Source organism: Strix aluco, chromosome 22, assembly GCF_031877795.1.
Source record: "Strix aluco isolate bStrAlu1 chromosome 22, bStrAlu1.hap1, whole genome shotgun sequence".
Classification (NCBI taxonomy): domain Eukaryota; kingdom Metazoa; phylum Chordata; class Aves; order Strigiformes; family Strigidae; genus Strix; species Strix aluco.
Genome location: NC_133952.1, coordinates 2667750 through 2687764, shown reverse-complemented (window position 1 = coordinate 2687764; position 20015 = coordinate 2667750). Strand labels below are relative to the sequence as shown.

Below are 20015 nucleotides of genomic sequence, written 5' to 3'. Positions count from 1 at the left end.
TCAAATATCTTACTGGAATTGAAATATAAACAAAAGGTAGGGTTACCTAGCATGCTGGGCTCTCCTTCCAGTAATGAAAGAATGTATTTGTTAAGAAAAAGAGTGCAAAAGCTGAAGAAAAACCACAAAGTGAGGTAGATGAGAGCATGAGAATTCCAGATGCCCAAGTCCGACTCAATGACTGTAGTCTCCGTGATAGTTATTTTCAGAACGTTCTCCTCTGGTACACTATCGCTCCTAGCGATTACAAATTTTTCACTCCTGTTCGCAAAGAGCGAACCCAAATGAAACAGTGATTTTCCCTTTGGCTTTTCTTCAAGGGGAGGAGGATTTGGTTCCTCCTGTGTCTGAGCACTTGTCACAGTCGACATGCTGACATTAAGAAATTAATATTTGTCCTTAATACAAACCAACATTGACTTAGCACAGAACAACACTTCGACGGAACAAAAATATCAGGTGATTCATCTTTCATCTCCCATGGCCTGAAAAAGTGTACTTGGTCCTCCAAATAACATCTTGCATAAAAATAAACTTCACATGCTTCTTCATGTGGTCTACTCCATTTTTTCTGCCTAAGAATGAAAAAAAAGAGAAAGAAGGAAAAAGCATGTAGCTCTGAACATAATGACATTTTAAATCCATAATGCAGCAAAGATACCACATTTCACCTGCAGTTTGTGAACGATAAAGACTTCTGTAGCTTATCTTTCAGACTGGATTTTGTACTCCTAATATCATGATACCAAGATTAAGCACTAAGAACTTATCTAAGGGAGATTTTTTTATTCTAAAATAGCACGCATACACACAGAAGACTTTATGTGATTAAATTCTTTCTCCTCTAAAGCATGTCAACACAGCCTTTTCCATTATAATTAACCCCTCTTCAAGATTCTACAGTTTCTTTGATCTCAGTCTAAAGTCTTATAACCACTCAACAGAAAAATCTTCAGAACCCAGAAAATCTGGGCAGGAGCCTGTACCCTTAGTACTAAATAACCTGTTATTATCTCGAGTCAAAGTGAGCAATCAATAACCACAGACTATAGCTTCCAGTAATTGTAAGCACAGTTATCCTGATAACTATGAGATTTGGATGAACAAAGTAGGAAAATATTTCCAAGAGCTTTCCAGACAGACTTGTTCTCTATTTAATTACTTGTAAAGAATGCAACATTACTTATTTTGCCACCGCAATACTGTTATAGCTTGCAATTCAGTATCAGTACTTGCAGTAATTCTTAGTCTTTTTAAAAGATCTGACAGAAAAAAGCATTAAATAGTTTGCAACCAGAGCTTTCTCCTTTTATAAATTACATGAAAGGTGGTGAGTTACAGCAGAAGAGTACAGAGAATAACAAAAACACACCGTGACCTTTATTCTTCTCAAGTCATGTGATGTTAGGTCACATCATAATGCTAACAGATTCAAAGTCTGTATTAAGAAAGAAATTGTGCCTGAGCACTATTGGATTTATCGCTTTTTATTTTGCAGTCTGTGTTTTATGAGCAAAAAAAAAATAGTATTAATCAGATGAGAATGAAATGACGGACAAGACCTCTTTTGCCCCTCAACAAACAAACAATAGGGGAAATTAAATTTGAAATACTTTTCTTCAGAAGCACATTTGCTGGATAGACAAGATGGTGGACCTTAGAGAGTTAAAAAGTAATTCTTGGTGGGGAAGTGAATCAATGGACAACTTGGAAAAGCTGTCTGAAATGAGGCCATAATACTACAATGCATCAAACGATGGCAGCACAAGAAATAATCAACGGCAGGCAAAAATAGAAGAGTTGTAACAAGAGCGACTGCACCTGCCCTAATTCTGCTAGCATGGGCATGGGTGAATAGGATACACTATTTTCTTCATGCCCAATGTGGCATCTCACATCATAAATAGGTACTAAAGAGTTAAATATATCCTGTCAGTTTTCATGTCCTAAAGAGCAGCTACTTTACACAAGTTTTCCATTCCTCACCTTCTCTATTTCTGTTACTACAGCCATGCACAGGAGGTTTCCATCCCTATCCCCTTATCTCCTTTCATTTTACCAGGAAATCCCGCCAGCAGCACCCCGAGGTACAAGACCCTCTGACACACCCACGTTAAACCATATACTTGTGTTAATCCAGTTTAAGACAAAACTTTGAAGGAAGATACGAATTTGTTAAGAAAAATGGATTCTTGACTCCTCCTCCTCCTTTTTCAGGTCATAAAAACCCCCCAACTTCTAAATTCAAAATGGTTATTTATCGCAACATTGTTAATACTTTTTCTGTTTATACTGCTCAATTAAAACCAAAAGCAATTAAACCAACAGAACTCCCACCCTCAACAACACCTCAATATCATATTTGATATCACTGATTCCACGCATGGCAGGAAGCAGAACAGCAAATAAGAACAAAACTACTCCCCCCTAAATTACTGACCTCCTGTCTTAAATCAACCCGAAAGTCTTAAAGGGGCTGAAAGAGTTCTCCATCTGGAACTAATTCAGTCTTCCTCCCTTAAGACCAACCAGCAGCTGATGTTTACCAATAGATGAAAACGTGGCAGTGGTTGGTAGACTGTTTCTCTTGGATTACACACAAACATTCAATCTTCCAGCTCAAAAGAACAAACAGCATGCAGCGCGTTTTACACACTTCCTCGTATCTTCTCCGACTTCTAACTACGTTAGCAATACAAATGTTGTATTAAAGGTGGAAAAAATATGGAGCATAAGCTTTGAGAGTCTTAAACAAATTCTGACTTATAAGTAGCAGCTAATTACCAATTCAACAACTCCCCAATTTCTCAAGCTTTAAGCCATCGTATTCATAGAACTACTTGCATTCAAACTCCTTTTCCCTTTCTACTCAGAGCAGTTCAAAATTTAATCGGAAATACATTCTTTTCAAACTTAAAACAGGAGCAGAGGCAAACATTTTCTCAGAAGACTTTTAAGAGTGAAGAAAATAAGACATTATCTGCTTGTGCTTTTAAGCATCTAGTTTTAATGAAAAAATTCCTCTCCCCATAGTTTTTAACAGAGTAGTTATACTTGCTTCGATTACTAAATCGCGTACGCTATTTTCTATTGTGTGCAAGTGGCCTCCATGGGAATAAACATCATTTTGCTGCCAGGCAGCCTGCATGAATATATAGAAATGACAGCTGTCTGGGCAGTGCTTTTGTGGAAACGGTGTCACAGCCTAACGAACATTTTGAATTAGCACTACCTCCCAGCTTCTGAAATAAATACCACCCCCTTTGCTCGCTCCAACTACAACAAATGTTTTCGTGGACATGCGATAGATCAAACCAGGGAAACCACTCTCCCCTGAAATTTTAAGGCTGCAGGGAAAAAGTCAGTCTTAATCTGCACCAAGACTATACACATCATCTACTCTTAATCCAAAAACATCATCTATGCTTAATTCACACCAGTACAGTTTAACCTCATCACTGTAAAAGCAGTATGTCCACACACATTGTTTTCTACAGGTCTCAGAAGAAAAGAAACACCAAGTTTTGCAAAAAAAAAAAAAAAATAAATGCAGAAGCAACAGAAGTTAACAAGAACACACCACACTTTTGCATTAGTTGTTTCATAAGAAACATTTTCCAAAGAAACTATAACATTCCACACTGAAGTCAAATGAATAAAAGAGAAAAAAAAATAAATCAAGAAACTGAACTCTTGTAAAGTGTAAGAGCAGTTTCTAACAAAATTTAAAAGGGAGCAAAATCAGTTTTCCTTCTCTGATGAAGGGGAGATCTATGTCACATCTCCCTTCCTCCACAACTGCAGAGCTGTGAGGGGTGAAGCAGCTGGTGAAAATCCAGCTGCAAGCACTCAGCAAGGTTACAACAGGGCCCTGACACATTCCCCACACCTGTCCCCCCCGGGCTTTTCTGCAACTGAGCTACAGACTAGCTGAGGGCAGACAGCTCAGCTGTCTCAACCCAACACTACACCACCTCATCATCTTCTTTAAAAGTAAGCATAAAGGGAGAAAATTAAGAGGCTTTTCAGAGCCATATTTGATTAAAAAAAGCAAGAGATAAAACCAACTCGGATATTAAATTGTTTCAATGAGATTATCACTGACGTATGTTGAAAATCCTCATAACAGCATTCACAACTTTCTTTTCCTGAGAAACTGCAGTTCTAACCCCAACTTTTAAGAAATTGTCAAAAATAAGAAAGCCAACAATATAGCCAGAGTTCAATATAACCAGTCTGTCCTTAGCACTGAAAGATTAAAGATAACACATACAGCAACAAGACACCTGAAAGAGGAAATACAGCGTCTTTTAAAAATTACATATATTGTACCAAGACATGATTTATCATGAAAATAAAGCATAGCATTCCCAGCACTACAGATTCTGTGTTTTTTAACTATCTGTGACAAGCCTGGTTATGCACAGAGTCCCTCATGATTCTTTCACAAAGCATACGAAATATTTTTTATGATTGAAATACACTTAGTGGCAAGCATCTGGCAGGTACTCCAACAAACTTAAAATCCTTTTGTGATGCAGCTCACCTCAAAACTGATACCTTTTGGTGAGAAGCTCTAATTATTTCTTAAGCAGCTAAGCAGATCCTGACAATCACCACTACATGTATGACACCGACAGTTTCTTACTGCATTCATCTGCCTAAGACTGGAAGCCCTCTGGACTTTGGAATGACCACCATCTAACAGCAAAGATAAAAAGCCATTGCTGCAGTTTTTCTGACCACTTGTTAGTACCTATATGTAAAGACAGATACTTTCTTTTGACAGTACTCACAGAGAACTCAGTAAGTCAGCTTTACACCTTGCACAAAAAAATGAAAGCTCAAAAACGTTGCAAGTGTTTGAGAAACTAAGGCTAATCTGGTAGTGAAAAAAAGAAAGGTTTGGTGTGTGTTATCTCCATCTACTATCATGCAACACAGGTCACACAAACACTGCTTCCAACACAAGGAACAGCATTCAGCATCCCAAGTAAGCTGTAAATATTAAGTTGGACTAAATGACAATGAGAGCATGCAAGACGTTTATAAACACAGACTGTCAATACAATCGCAAGACTGTTCACATCTCCCACACAGAGATCCTGATGCTAAAAGACTGAAATAGCTGAGCCCTTTCTTGCACTTCAGCTCTATTTCTAGTCTCCCGGTCCTCAAATCTTCCCTGCTCTCATTCCGAACCAGCTCCCACGCAGGACAAACCCAGCAGGCGTTTCCGCGTGGCCCGCGGCACCTCGGAGCGTCCCAAAGGCCGGAGGAGCCGCAGGACCGCTCTGTGTCCCCGCCTGCCGTCCCCGTCCGGACCGAGACCCGCAAGGAAGCCGGGCTCTACCGCGTCCTTTTTGACCCGGCTTTGCGGCTCAAGGACTTTTGGGAGAGCAGCAGGGTTGCGGCGAGGCCCGGGAGGAGGCTGCACAGCCATCCCCCTCCTCGCGGCACGCTGCAGCCGAGCCAGCCGGCGGGCTGGGGCTCTTCCTCTGCATCAGCCCCAGCACAGCCCGGCCGCTGATTTTCCCTCCCCGGGGCCGCTCAGCGCATCGCCGCCAGCACCTGGGAGCTGCCCGCTGCCAAAGCGCTGCCGTGGCTCCCGCTCAAACCGGGCTTCGGCTTCCCGGGCTGCAGCCGCCCTTCCCGGAGCGGATCGGAGCAGCCGGCCGGGGCCACCCCCCCACATGCCCCCGGCCCCGGCCCGGGCAGGGGAGGCGGGACCCCGCCGCGCACCGCCCCCGCGGGCCGAGCGGGAGATGCCACCGCCTGGAGAGGCAGAGCGCCGTCCCTCCGCCGTCCCCCGGAGCCAGCGGCAGCCCCTGGGCCGGCAACGCGCCTGGCCCGCGGCGGGAGCCCTTCCTCGGGAGCGGCGGTGCCTCCGCGGAGCGCGGCCCGCGCCCCCTTTGTCACAGCAGCCGCTCGTTCCCCTCACCGCGGGCGGCCGGCGGGAGGCCATTTTACGAAAAGAAAGGCGTTTAAAAAGAAAAAAAAAAATAATACAAAGGGAAAGGGGGTTACATGGGACGCAGCTCTGGGGCGCAGCCGATTAAAACCCCCCACAGCCCCGCCAGGCGTTTCGCTCCAGGCCGGCCCCTCCATGGACCCGGCGGGAACGCGCGGGCCGCCCTCCTCTGTCGCAGCGTCTGACGCGGCCGCCCCGCCCGAGGAGCGCAGCGGGGCCCGGCGGCGCGGGCAGGGCGCGGGGGAAGCCCCGAGGCGCAGGGGAAGGCGCAGGCCGCCGGCGCGGGGCGGGGAGGGGAAGGCGGGCGGCGGGAGGGAGCGCCCCGGCCCCGCCGCCCTGTGGCGGCGTTTCCCGCCCGCGCCGGGGAAGTGACGTGCGGCGCCGGCCCGTCCCGGAAGCGCGGGCGCTGCAGCCATGTAGGTCCCGTTACCGGAGGGGGACGGCGCCGGAGCTGCCATGGAGGGCGCTGAGGACAGGTAGCGGCGGGAACGCGCCATCAGGGAGGGGGGGAGACCGGGCGGAACCAAGCGCTGGGCAGGGGCGGCTCTCCCCGCTCCCCCGCCTCGGGACCCGCGGGGGGGGTGTGGGGAGGGGCCTGGGCCTCCCCCCCGGCTTGGTTCGGCCCATGGGGCGGGCAGGGAGGCGTCACTGCCGGGCGCGCGGGGCCTCGGGGTGATGGTTCCCCCCTTCTCTCCCCTGCAGCGGCGCCGCAGCCCCCCCGCTGCCCACCCTCACCCCCCGGCACCGGCGGCTCATCCCCACGCCCTGCGGCCCCGTGAGTACACCCGCCCCCCGGCCCAGCTCCTCCGGGAAGGGCCTTTTGCTTGTCCCGGTACCGGCCGCGTTCTCCCGCTGCGGCCCCCCGAGGAGAAGGGGGGGGCGCGGGGCCGGAGGGGATTTGGGCCCGAGCCGCCCCTTCGCGACCGTGTCCTCACCTCGCGGTGCCCCAGCGCTGCCCGGGGAGCGCTCCCCTGGCTCAGAGCCTGGTTTTGCTTAAATAAAACTGCGCTTTCAAATAACGAATCTGTAGCTCATCACAAGCTCCTGCATGTAAGGAAATGACGAGCATGTTCCCAATATCTATAAAAATATGTATAATGTGGTGGAGCAGCTGCGCCCTAGCTCAGCCCGACCAACAGGTGACTCCCCAGTTCCACATCTCTCCTGAGGGAGATTTTTTTTTTCTTTACTACCAAGATCACAGGAAAGTGAAGTGATTTTTTTGCTAGCGTGGTACAGTTTGGGAGGAACGGAGAAAAACCTCTCCCAGATCCTCTGCACATTGCTCAGAAGAGTGAACCTTTCTTTACTTTTTCTAAAACTAAAAGTCTTGATAAGGGGCACTGGGAAAAAGTTACTTGCTGAAGGTGGCAATGTTTTGATAGGCGTAGAGGTGGGTGTTGGCAATCTGAGTTTCAGGAGATGAAATTATAAAACCCTGGCCCCTGAGGCACTAAGTAGAAGGCAGTCTGCAGGTATAAACCAGAAAAATCTAGGCTGAGATTAATTATGAAATAAAGTTAAGCCTTCTCCCTTCCTCAGTAATTTTGGAGGATCAGTTCAACTGTAGAGAGTTTCTCTTCCTTTTTCCAAGGAAAACCCTGCACTTGAGTCATTTAACTGACTTGCTTTAATGCGTTCCTTAGGAATAGCAACTAGTTTATACTGCATTACGTGTTTAAAAATTTTTTTCCTTTACAGATAAAGCCTTGTTCAGAGCTATCATTTCCTGTGAAGATCTACTTCTGTGTCACTGTTCTGTCTCTGCTAAGTGTAATAGGGCTAACCATAGAGACACTCGTTCGACAAACTGAGGAAGATTTCACCATTTCTCTTATTCAGTTAGTAGGAGTTGGTAAGAAACATATTGTTTGCATTTTAAAACAAATACATTTTTTTCCCAAGGTAGTAATTAAGCAGCAACTGAAGCTTCTTATTTCACTCCCTTAGGCCTGATATATTACACATAGAATCTTCTGCTAGTTTAGCAGTAACAAGCTAGATGGCTTTTGCCACTGTTGCTTTTCTCAGTAGTATTTTAGGGAAAGGATCAGTAATAGATATGGTGTCATCCAAAATATCTTCATCTGTGAATAGTGTGGAAAAAATACTCAGGTTTTTGGAAGTTCTGCTATAATTTGCTTTCTTACTAGCATTCCCTTAGGCAGATGTAGCAATGATTTTGCTTTCAGACAGCTGTCACTTTCTGTAAGATATACTGAATGTTCAGCTATGCCAGAAAGGGCTTACCATTTCCCAGTTTAATGTCTGTGTCGTAATAGTCGGGGAATTCAGAGGTGTCCACACTCCAAGGCTTGTCACAGAACATCTCCTGACACGAGCCACGCTTATACCCGAGTTGTAGTTGGTTTCAAGGCACCTTCTTACATTGCAAGAAACCAAACGTACACACAGCTTGATCTGAAACAAGCAAACGTTAAGTCATCTCTCTGTGTTAAGTTTCTTCAAGGATGTTGCTTTACCTGAAGTACGTTAATAAAAGACAATAAGCACCTCATTTTTTTTTTAAACTCTCCTTTTTTTTTTGTCTAATAATTTTTATTCTACAGGAAGCAAAATCCAAATTTTCTTGGATATTTCCAATTAGAGCTTCAGTAGAAACTTAGGTTCATATTGCCGGGTCCATAGAAATGAAACTTAACATGAAAATAAATAAAACTAAGTGTTTTAGGAAGTCCTCTTCAGTGGCTTTAGCAGGTCTTGGCTGTTGGCTCGCTGGCCAAAACAGCGTAGAAAAGAATAGAATCTCTGTGGGCGTAACACCTTGTGTACGAGAAGGATGTGCTAATCATAAGCAGTCACTGCTTTCCAGCTTTCACCCAGAGGGAACAAAGACAATAGATTTGTTCCAGATTCTATAATTAGACACATACAAACAATACCTTTAGTCCAAAACTCTGGTTTGATTAGCAGCTTTTCACACAGGACTCAGCATACCCACAAAAATTGCAATGTTAGAACAGGCCATTGGTGCCTCCAATCTGTCACACTGTTTTTGTTAGCAACCACTGTTTTGTGCTTCAGAGAAAAATGAAGAACCTTCATAATAAACCAAATGAATCACATGGTGTTATAAAACAAGGAAGTTGAAAGCATGCTTGCTAATCTATTTTTCCCCCTCCTACCTTCTGTTGATACTAATTAGTATTCTGTGCTGCAACACACACACACATGGGAAGAAGTGCACGCCTCTCACAAACCTCTGGTTTAAATCAGAAAAAAAACCCCAGTGTATTTTTAACACATTACTTCAGATTTCAACGTTTTAATGTAAACAAAAGTTGTTGTTTCAACATATTAGTCAGTAAAGAGAACATCATTCACGGAACATGTTAAAACTATGATTGGTTTACCTTGAGATTTAAAGATGTGTAAGCTAACCTCCATAAACATGCCAAAACGATGGTTTTTATAGGGTAGACAAAGACTGACAGAACTGATAATAGTCCTTTAAAGAAAAACAGGTGCCCTGGCTGTAACAATCTCTTGGATTTACCACTAGAGATATTTACTTTAAAGAGGGTTTGGGATTTAATTTGTTGAAAAATGTTCACTTACCAAAACCAAGAGGATGTCCTTTATTTCAGAAATGCACATATGCTATCGCTGCATAAATCTTAATGCTCAGGAAAAAAGTTTGTTTTCAAATTATTTGTACAGACTTCTTCTGATTTAGCAGCTGTATTTGCAAAAGAAGGAAATACTGTCTTAAATCTTTCAGGTCTTCCTGAGTTCATAAGCATGCCAAAAAAGTCCCATGATTCACTTTGTAATTTGCCAATCATTGTCAATTTTCTCAATCACTGCTAATAAAAGTGAAAAAGGAAGTTCATTCACTAGGTTTGTTTAGAGAGACCGAAGTTATTGCATCACTTGGAAAACTTCTATGACACTTTGTCCACATGCCCCAGCTTAGCAAAACTAGATGATTTGATTGCAGCATCCAGGAAGTAGCCCTCTGGAAAAAGAAATCTATTGTTACTTGGTCCATGGTAAGAATTAACTAGTGTTTGCAGGAGCATCCTATATAAGAACAAAGCATTGATTCCCATTTTTATGAAAGGAGAACTTTTTCCTTATTTCAGCTTTGTCAAACCAGTGTAGAGTTCAACAGTGACTGCTAACTGTGGTGTTAAGAGTGGTGGGTTTTGATGTATTTTATAAAAACATAAATCAGAACTTTCCTGAACCAGTTCTTTTCTGGGCTATAGTTTGCAGGGTGGGGTGTTTCAAAATTTCCACAACAAAAATAAACTGTTAGGAATCCAGTCTTAAGTTCCGTCCAACACACAAGCCATTTGTAGTGGTCAGAACCACAAAAAAATACTGTGGAAGTATGTGGTCGAGTAGTAAATTGCTTGTTAGTCACTTGAGTTACTCTCACTGGGAAGATAATGTGATTTCAGTTCTTTAATAAAAATGGTGTTGCTTCATTTAATTCAAATACACTGTTCAACATAATGTTCAATATAGTATTAACAGGATAACATACCACAGCTGCCAGTTAATTTGGGTAGCTGATATGTTGCCATTTTCAAAGTGTTACTTCACAAGTAATTTTAAAAGCTAACAAATTATTTCGTTTCTTGTATGCTAAACACAGGGGAGAGTACTCATTTTAAGTATCTGATTGAGGCTCCCTGGTAAGAACAAAGATACGCTCTTGACTGAGGAGCATACGTTACACGGTCTTGACTTCCATTTTGTCAGCTGGACCAAGCAGAGTGAAAAGCTGCACCATGTGCAGCCTGTTCACCCGGTAACTGACCTTTCCTTCTCCTTCCCAGTGTTCTGTGTGTACTATGTGAGTAGAGGAATCCTGCAGGAGAATCGCCAGGAGCTCGTCGTCTTTGTTCTTTCCATCTTGCTAGTGATGTTCCGTTCCATTGTCAACTTCACAGTTCTCTCTGCTGAGCAAAAGCCAAAACTCCTGGTTAGTCTCCTGGTTTTAATTAACTTTCTTTTCCCCACATCTTGGATTTGAAAATGTTAGAAATGCGAGGCATCTGTGATAAGGGCACTGATAACAGAGAAAAATCAGGCTGAATTATTCCTACCATTGAGTAACAAAATGTGCACCTCCACAATTGCAAATCTGTTTCTCTGAGCTATTCTATGGTTTCTTTATGTATTTTTATGTATCTTTCAGTATCTGAAAATAACATAAATATCAAAGAATTTACTCACACAGGATTACTGCAGAAGATATCCCTCACTTCACCTACTCTGCTTCAGATTTCTGTCTATAAAATGACTGGCCTAAGGTCACATAAATCTAACTGGAATCTCCGTTAGCCCCACTGCTCCATAAGTGCAGCCATGTGTTTTTATGAGTTACTGTAACCTGCTGCAAGGAAACAAAAAGATAGTGTGCTAGGGAAAGTACTGCCATTCCAGATTATCTTGTTTGCATTTCGTAAGAAAATTAATACAAGGATTGTATTCTATGTGTTACTAAGATTTGTAGTTAAACTTCCGCTTGCCGTGCTTCTCAGACCTTCTCTTTTGCAGTTGCACATTTATCTCTAATGTGAGAAGGTGCTTCCTTGCTGTGAAGCCATCCAAAAATTATTCTTTGATAGAAGAAACAGCAACCAAGCTAGGAAGATGCAGCAAAGCAAAATTTTGCCTATTCAATTTACATATCGATTGTACATTTAGTTAAACATACTTATCTACAGCAAACCGGGTTGTTAGGGTCAGTAAAGAACAGGCATCAAAGAGATGCAAATTACTTGAAGGTATGCATCCCAGTCATCAGTTTATATATTAAACAAGAACCTCAAAGTAAAGCCTGGTGTAGAAGATGTACTATTAAGGATTTTTTTTTTTACTACTGTAAAAGTAACTTGGATTGCTGTAACTCCTGCTTCCTTAGCAAAATTTCTGAGCCAGAATAAGGCACACTAATAGAAATATTCTCATATCAATGTTAATTATGAAAGATGTTTTGCCACTCCAGCCATCTTTAAAGCAGCAGACATTTAGTGTGAATGCCAGCAAAGCTGTGGGTACAACCCTGACAGAACCAGTGTTTTCTGAAGTTTAGTAAGTAGAGCATTCAGAATAACACACCGTCCCCATCGAAACCGGTGGGGAAGGTTCTCAGCAGCTGGTTTACGCCATACAGGAAGCTTAGAGCCAGTCTCTATTAAAGAATGCTCTTTCTTCAAACTGTAGGATAAAACCTCCAACCAAACCTTGCTAAAAGTCGTCATGACATTACAGGGAGTATGAAGGTTATGTTTCTCTTAAAATGCTATTAATAGGCTGCCTGATTCTCCTTACTCCTTTCTTCTTTTATTTACAGTTAAAAGACTCAAGGTTAAAGACTGTCCCTGTTTTGACAGGGCCAGTCACATCCTTATTTCTCTTTCCCATCAGGCCCGCTTCATTCTGATCCTCTTAGTTGGCTCCTTTGACGTGATCTGTGCCATCATCCTCATTCAGAGTCAAAGCATGATGGCCTTTCGAGTGGGTGGTGCTCTAGAAAGCCTGCAGTCACAATACTTCATGCTGAACCTCTGTTTTTCCATGTTGACCTTTGATCTTCAGGCACAGGTAGAGAAATCTCTCCCCCTGGGTTCCCTTTTTTCTCTCCTATTGAGAATATTTTAGACTAGCTGAGCTGAACTATAAACTTCCTAGAGCAGTCCTGCCTGTATCTTACCTTTTAGGTAAGATTAGCTTAATAATGCTCATCTCTCCAGGTGTTTGCTACAGGGAAGCTTAGTTAAAATCCATAAAAATGAGTCAACATGTGTTTTTTCATTGTCCTGTCCAAAAGGAGAACTGAAACTTATTTGTGGGAAGTTTGTCCATAGAAACAATTGCATCCAGAAGCTCCAGCCCAACACATCCCCCTAAAAGGAGCAAGGTTATCTCTGCCTGCAGTCTCTCTCTCTCCAGCCATCCCAGCCCCTCCTACATTTGAGAAGACGATACTGGGATGGGAGAGGAGAGCCTGACCTAGCAGGGCAATTGGGGGGGAGGCAGCAACCTGAAGTTACAGATCAGTGAAGTGAACCCAAGATCCATTTAGAAAGAGTTTGTACTTCTGTACACTACCCCTCATTCTTACTTTACTGCTGTCTTACCTTACGCTTTATCTGAAGCACGTCTTACTGCCTTTGCTGTTCTTTGTTATTGCTAACATGGCATACAGGGAAGTACGTCTGTCCTTGTGCCCCATTTCGTACCGTCTGTCAGATTCTGAGGAAAAAAATTAGCCTTTAGACCTGGGCCCAACTTACTGTTGGTGGGAGTTTGTGTCAGTATTTTTTGGTGGGCTGTATGTTCTCAAGCTAATAATTTTACCAAAGTTTTGCCTCTTCTTTTTCAGCTCTGCTTATGTATTCTGCTGATAAGCCTGCATGACATCACCCTTCTACATAACATCATCTCAGCAACAGGGGTTCTTTGGGCCTGCCTGAAGGTGACCATTAGCATCATCGCAGTAAGTGTTAAGCTAACAGTGACAGTAGCAAGGATAGTCAACTCCTGAGACTACAAGTTCTCACCCTGAGCAATTAGCACAGGCTGGGAAGTCACAGCCATCCCATCCTACGTAATACCACTAAGTGGAAGGGAGCCAGAATGGATCCCGGCAGAAAACAAGAGCACCAACAATAATGAAGTCAGGTTTCTTATAAACCTGTGTGTCTCAACTGAGCATGCAGGATGAAACAATGTCACACCATCAGTTGTTCATTTCTGAGGGACAATGGTTTATTCTCAGTCCCTGATCACCTACTTGAAGGAAACCTATAGGATCACAGTATCTTCAATATTTCTACCTCTCTGAGGAGGTTAGGTGAAACTGGCAACAGTCCTCCAAATTATTATGAAAATGGATATACAGATACAGTGAGACTGCACAGGCCTTATATCCTTAGGAAACCAAAAAGATGAGTGGTGCTTTATGGGGGCAGCTTCTTTAAAGGTGAGTGACAGTTTTCAGGTTAACATAAGGAGGTGTGAACTTGAAATGTAGTTTTTCATGTCAGTCAGGCTGAACTTCCTCTGAAATCTTGAGAGCTCTGTTCCAAGAATGATTGCAGAATCAGGGCCAAAGTGCATAGCGTATGTGTCTTATTACCAGGAAGGAGTTCAGGGGGTTTGGGGTTTGTTGGCTGTGTAGGCTCCTTGAGTGTTTGCTTTAGCCATTCAGATAAATTCCTGATGGCTGAAATATACCTTTTCAAGTGCTTTGATTGTTTTCCTTGCTAAAAATGGAACTAGCACCAAGCACCGTGCTTTTAAAATACTTCAGTAACTTTAGGTGAAGAGTTGCACAGAATCACCTTTCTCCTGGACTTTGGGGTGCTGTGGCCACTGACAGCTATCCAGCAGGGAAAAATGGAGACAGGGCTAACTGTGAGTGTGACACTTAGGAATGCAGGTACAGATATTAAATAGCTTGCTTTCCTCCAGGGAACTCCTTATATACCTCTGTGAGGCACTGGATCTTTGCTTGCAGTTAAATTGTATCAGGTGTGGAAAGAAGGGAGTAATCAGAACCCTGTTTGTTTTCCTGATAGGATTGAAAGTGTAAACTTTTCAGCTCCTTTTCCCCCATCATCAGAAACAAAGTTGATCCGACCAGTTGCCATTCACAGATTTAGTTCTTTGCTTCCCCATGATTTACCTTTAGGCATTAAAAGAGACACTGTTTCTTTTAAGAAAAGAAAGGTGCCTCAGTTAGATCGTCTCATGTCTTAACATTCATGATACTCCTTATGCTTTCATCAATACCAAATGTGTTTCTTAATAGTTCAACTAGTAATAATAAATACCCTAGGGATAGGTACATATTCTTGCCCTTCGCTCACAACTATGTTAGTACTACTTGAAAGCTACTTTTTACCCCATCAAGGGTAAAACATTACTGAGTCCTCTGCTAGAAGAAGTTAACAGCTTCTTGCCTGACTAAGAAATAGGAAATGTAAAATTAATGAAAAAGATTTAGTACTGTATTTCAGTAAGTGGCAGCACTGCAGGGCAGCAGCAACTTCGAAATGGTGGATACATTTCCTGAGAGTCTAGTAGCTTTGCATCCAAGGTAAAAACGATTCTGTCTCAGGCTAGAGCATGTAGGCAGTTTGACAGAGGGGTGCAAATAGGAACTCTTTTTCCTTACCCTGTTCAGACAAGTTTTTCATAATCAGCTTCTTGCAGATGATGCAGCAGTAGAGAAACGTGTATCACTGTCTTGTCTGGTGCTCTCAGAAACTGCACCTGCTATGAGGTTGTTATGTAAGAAAAGTATGGAGACATACATAATCCACCAGAAAGTATAAGCATAAGAGAAGGGAAAACTTGGAAACGCCTCATACACAGTCCTTTCTGGTAACCACAGTGCCTGAAAGCACAGCTAAACCTCATGCTCCCTTACTTCTGGGCTGATGCATGTGCCATTTCACAAAGGGATTATTCGTTATTTTTCTTCTATTTGTATACATGCTCTCCCATTGACTTCAGTGGATTTATTTTTCCTATCTCCATTACTTATTTTCTCTCTTTTCTCCCTTTCATTACTAATTCTCTCTTTCCCCCTCCTCTTGTTTCTCAGCCTTTGTTTTCTTTTCCCTTTTGGTCTTATCCTAAGAGGAGCCCTATGCACTACCACAGAAAACAGAGACAAGAGTAGAGGTGGCAGAGAGGAGACAAACTCCCTTAGGGGAGGGACAGTTCCCTTAAGACTTTTGTAGAGGTTCATATATTGACCATTGCAGAAGAATCAGTATTGGTTTTGGGGGGAATCTGTGGTTAATCAGATGCATCTAATCTTATCATAGGATTGGTGCAATCACTGCTTTCAATCCCAGTGACTCAGCTGTTTTTCTTTAGTTTGTTCAGACCTGCCCTTCCAGTTGAGGACTGCTGAAAGTTGCTACCTGCTGGGAAGCAGTCCATCCATCCTTTCTTCTTTCCCAAGGTTAATTGTGAAACAAAGTTCTTCTGACAGTTCAATCCTCTTGCTTCTCCCACATTTTAGTTCTCAGTGATTTTACTTCTCTGTAGTAGAAACAAAGGCAGGGAAAAATATCACAGAGTGCTTTCAGTCTGTTAGCTATGAAAACATTAATTTGTTAGAGAAAAATCTGAGCGTACCCAAAGAAAAAGTACATCAGCTTAGCTACAACTCCGAAGAGTCAGCTGCTTCTCCATTTAAGCTAGCTGGGAGTTGTAGTGTATTGAAAGGCAGAGCTCAAGAGGATGCAGAGATGGCTCAGATCACACATAACTGTCAAGATGTGCTCATGAAAGAACCTGTTCTGATTTCTGATCATCACTCCTGGCCCAGTTCCGTGAAAAACAGAGACCTTATTTCCTGCTAAAAAAATGTAGGTAGAGAAGGCAGGTGGAGAGCAAAGTTAGAACTGAGAACTCAGCTAGACCAACACTTGAAATGCTATTGAAAAATCAACTATATATAGCCTTTATAGAGTATATAGCACGAGTTACAAAGCTGTATATATATCTTATCTTGTTTTACAGATTTTAAAAGAACTGAAACCTCTAGTGTGGATTTTTCTGAGTCAGAATGTACCTGAAGTAGTTTATCTCATCTACCTGCTTTACACGGTAATTCATCCAACTTACTTGCTTGATACTGGGGAGCAGGGCTGGAGGCCTCCTCTTCATTCCTGGATCCTTGGGCCCAAAACATGGTGCCTCACTCCTGAGCAACCCCTTTGTTGCAGCTCCCATTAGAATCAGCGAGAGCAGCAGGCACACCCCACCTCTTCAGGATCAACTTTTCAAGACAGGAACCATGTCAAAGTGCTCTTGAACTGATTAGTTAGGGGAAGAGGCCCTGGAAGTCTCTGCAACTGGCAAATTGTCCAGAATGATTAGGGAAAGATGCAACAAAATCTTCCCGTATAAAATACAAATGCCTCCCCCTCCTTCACAAGAAGTCTGAAGTGGTTCCAGAGCATTTGACTATCTGCAGGGCCTCAAGTCATTGTATTTTAAAGGATTTCTTAGGCAGCACCCCCACTTGTCGATCCTGATGTAGCCAAAACAAGAGATAGTGCAAACCCAACAAACTCCAGCGTCAGGCATTTTTTTGGCACTATAATGGCAATAAAGCACTTATCACTGGGGCGCTCCAGCACCTCCCACAACACGTGTGAAAGGAGGTGAGGAAGAAGAAGGGCAAGGGCAGAGCAGATTGTCCATTACGGGAAGGGCTCAAACGCTGATAGCAGCCAGCGTTTCTCATACTTCACAGAAATAGTCTCCAGATACTGATAAAAGTCCAGTGGCTGCAGTCATCCTTGGGGTTCTGGTTATTAAAGTGTGCAGTCAGATCAGGCTCTTCCAATTATTCACAGGCCTCTTTGATCTGGCAAAGCAGAGAAGGACCACACACTGCCTTTGGTGGCTATGCCTTCCTTGTATTGCAGTTAGGAAGAAAAGTAGAAGTGGTGGCTTCCGACATAAGACTAACAGAACAACTTCAAAATAGCCAGGTCTCCTTCTGGTTTTGCCCAATAACAATCAACACGCAAGAGTGACCAGCAGACGAGGGCACAGACATGCAGTGCAATACTCCTCTGTGCCAGAGAGATCTGTAATAGCTGTAACTTCTCCAAACCAATCCTTTTTAGCATCTTTTATCTGACAGGCAAAAAAAAAAAAAAAAAAAAGGGAAGTAAACCACGCTTACCATTAATTACTGCAGCTCTGAAAAAACTGCTGGATTGACTATATAGCAGCTGCTAAACAATCCTCTGCAGCATAAACAGGCAAACTGATAGAACTTAACAGACAAACTAACTGCACCAAAATTAGCCAGGCCATCTGTAACCTGCCTTGATTTGGGATACACAGCACTGGGTTTGTTAACAAATCAAAGCAGTCAGAATTGTGCTTTTGACATCTTGCCCTGATACTCACTAGGCCTGCTGGGGCTGCGACTCCAGCCTGCAGGAAGGGGAAGAGAGCACTGCTAGATCTCACTGTCTTTCCTTCAGTACTGGATTAACTTGCCTGATCATACTTGGTTCATGGGAGCTGCGATCCTTCTTCAATGCAGTAGATAAGTGCAGGATATAAATATTGCTTTTAATTAAAAGTTGCCATTTCCTCTGTGTCAGACCCCTCAAAAAAGCACAGGTTAGGCAATTAGTAATGTCATAAGCACACTAATCAGGCTAGCCATGGGTGAAACTGGGATTGTGAAGCCAGCCCCCAGACATGCATGACAATACCAGTGCAATAACAGCCAGGGAACAGAATTCATTCTGAAGGAAACAGATGCAAGATGAAGTCTGGTTTCCTTATCTCCAGCTTAATTGTTTTTAGAATCTGAGCACAATACCGGTTTCATAGGACTTCAATGATGCAGAGAGCAGAAGGTATAACGCATTTAGTGACAGTCAGCGTGCAGCCAGGGAATCATGTAATCAGGAAAGTAAGACAGTTTAGAAGTGACCAGTTTCCCCCACCCCAGTTACTATCTAGTGACTTCTTTCAGAAATTTAGTGGTTGATTGCATTTTACAGCTTCAGGGTTTTGTGGCACGAGGTGTTGATTGTTGTATGTCTCCATTTTCCTGCAGGTGATAAAGGAGTGGGGCAAAGGGAATTCTTACACCCTGGAAGCTGCTTTCATTACTGGCTCTTGCATTTCTGTTACAATAAAGTCTGTGTTGTTTTGGTCACTGATTCATGTCTACCGCAGCTTTGGGCAGGGGCTGAGAGAAAGAAGTAAGTACTTAAAAAGGTTAACTATGAAAGTTGTAGCCTATTGTATCACAGTCACAATTAAACAGAGAGCTTGCTAGGCCAGGAAAACAGTTTGGGGTAGTCACAAGAAAAGCCAGATCCCTAATGGCATCAAGCACTATTGCAGCCTCAGAACTTACTGGCCAGACAAGTTCAGAAGCTTGGATGGAACACAGGTGATTTCTCCCCAAAGAAAACTGACGTTCGTCAAAGTTGCTTCCAACCTATGCAAGAATTGCTGCTATCCAGAAAAACAGACCTGCCTGGAAAAATCTCTATATAAGATACGTGTAATTTTTCTTCTTTATCATGCCTTATAACAACTAAGAGAGACAGAATAAAAGGACTTAGAGAGCCATTAATCTTCAACTACCCAAATCTCCTTTTACATGAAGGACAAACGCTGCTAGGTGTGGGTGTTGACTGATCTTCCTTTCTTCCCACAGTGTTTTCTTCCTATGGAAGGATCGACTCCTGAGCATCGCCCTTGGGTTCTACCTGCAGCTCTTACAGAGTGAAATTGTAGCCGGGGAAGTTCTGATCAAGTACTTGCAGTCAGGATGCAAGATAATGGGGCGGTTTCACAGAGGTAGAGGAGGTTGCTCAGAATAATGTCTATACATTTCTTGGTTTGTGTTGGGCTAGGGAACTAGAGCAGGGCAGCCGGTCATTTAATTTGAAGAGCAAAGTGCACTTGGGAAATGAACAGTAAGCCTTTCAATTCAGTCAGTTTTGCTGACAGGACAATGCATCTTTCACTCCTTGTTTCCCTTATGTTGCTTCGTAACAGCAGGAGGTTCACAACATGCATGCAAGTAGAGAATGTTGTTATTATAAATGCCGTTTTGCTGGATATACACAAACATAATGAAAATAATTTGCACACCCATCTTATATAGAAGTGGATTGCCCTACCATCATTTCTCAACTCAGCTCTGCTGCTGAACAGAGGTCAAGGCCCGAAGCGGTTTTGATGACAGCCGTATTCCCTGATCTCTGCTCTGGCTATGTGATGGCTTAACCCCAACAGAATGGCTAGGGCTCTTGGTCCTCCTCAGACTTCTGAATATTTCAATTATTATTATTTTTTTTAAATCCCAGCCACACATGAAAACTACACAATGTGATCTCATGCCTTCCTACAGCGTATCTAACCCACGTGCCATTTCATACACCAGGGTGACTGTTAAAACAAACCTTTAATGTTTTAATTTAAAAGTTTGGTATTTTATGGATTGGAATCTCTAACTACTGTCTGTCTATTTTTTAATAAAGTGTAAACACCA

General features: G+C 43.0%; 2 protein-coding genes and 1 long non-coding RNA gene across 6 annotated transcripts in view; 1 reads left to right on the top strand and 2 right to left on the bottom strand.

The window, feature by feature from the left end:
- Positions 1 to 6253, bottom strand: part of SLC35E2B (solute carrier family 35 member E2B) — a 16227-nt gene extending 9974 nt beyond the window's left edge. The window contains exons 1-2 of one of the 2 annotated variants that reach the window (XM_074848307.1): positions 6028 to 6253; positions 47 to 575 (exon numbers count right to left, since the gene is read on the bottom strand). In XM_074848307.1, coding sequence (XP_074704408.1) covers positions 47 to 371 — 325 coding nt within the window. In that variant the 5' untranslated portion in view covers positions 372 to 575; positions 6028 to 6253. Of the gene's footprint in view, positions 1 to 46; positions 576 to 5571 lie in introns of both variants that reach the window. The other variant, XM_074848306.1, reaches the window with a different exon arrangement.
- On the top strand, positions 6249 to 20015 carry LOC141933550 (uncharacterized). 2 transcript variants are annotated; one of them, XM_074848308.1, is made up of 9 exons: positions 6253 to 6447; positions 6674 to 6746; positions 7673 to 7826; positions 10780 to 10925; positions 12377 to 12553; positions 13335 to 13448; positions 16493 to 16579; positions 18564 to 18711; positions 19176 to 20015. In XM_074848308.1, the coding sequence occupies exons 1-9, from the start codon at positions 6428 to 6430 to the stop codon at positions 19205 to 19207; spliced, it is 951 nt and encodes a 316-aa protein (XP_074704409.1). In that variant the 5' UTR covers positions 6253 to 6427; the 3' UTR covers positions 19208 to 20015. The 2 variants fall into 2 exon arrangements, with proteins under 2 accessions (XP_074704410.1, XP_074704409.1); XM_074848309.1 differs by lacking the exon at positions 12377 to 12553 and having other exon boundaries at positions 6249 to 6447.
- On the bottom strand, positions 13096 to 18554 carry LOC141933551 (uncharacterized). Of its 2 annotated transcripts, XR_012626120.1 has the most exons (4): positions 16598 to 18554; positions 15889 to 16328; positions 15132 to 15232; positions 13096 to 13204 (listed from the first exon to the last, which is right to left on the bottom strand). It is a non-coding gene; the product is annotated as an uncharacterized LOC141933551 (long non-coding RNA). The 2 variants fall into 2 exon arrangements; XR_012626121.1 differs by lacking the exon at positions 16598 to 18554 and having other exon boundaries at positions 15889 to 16478.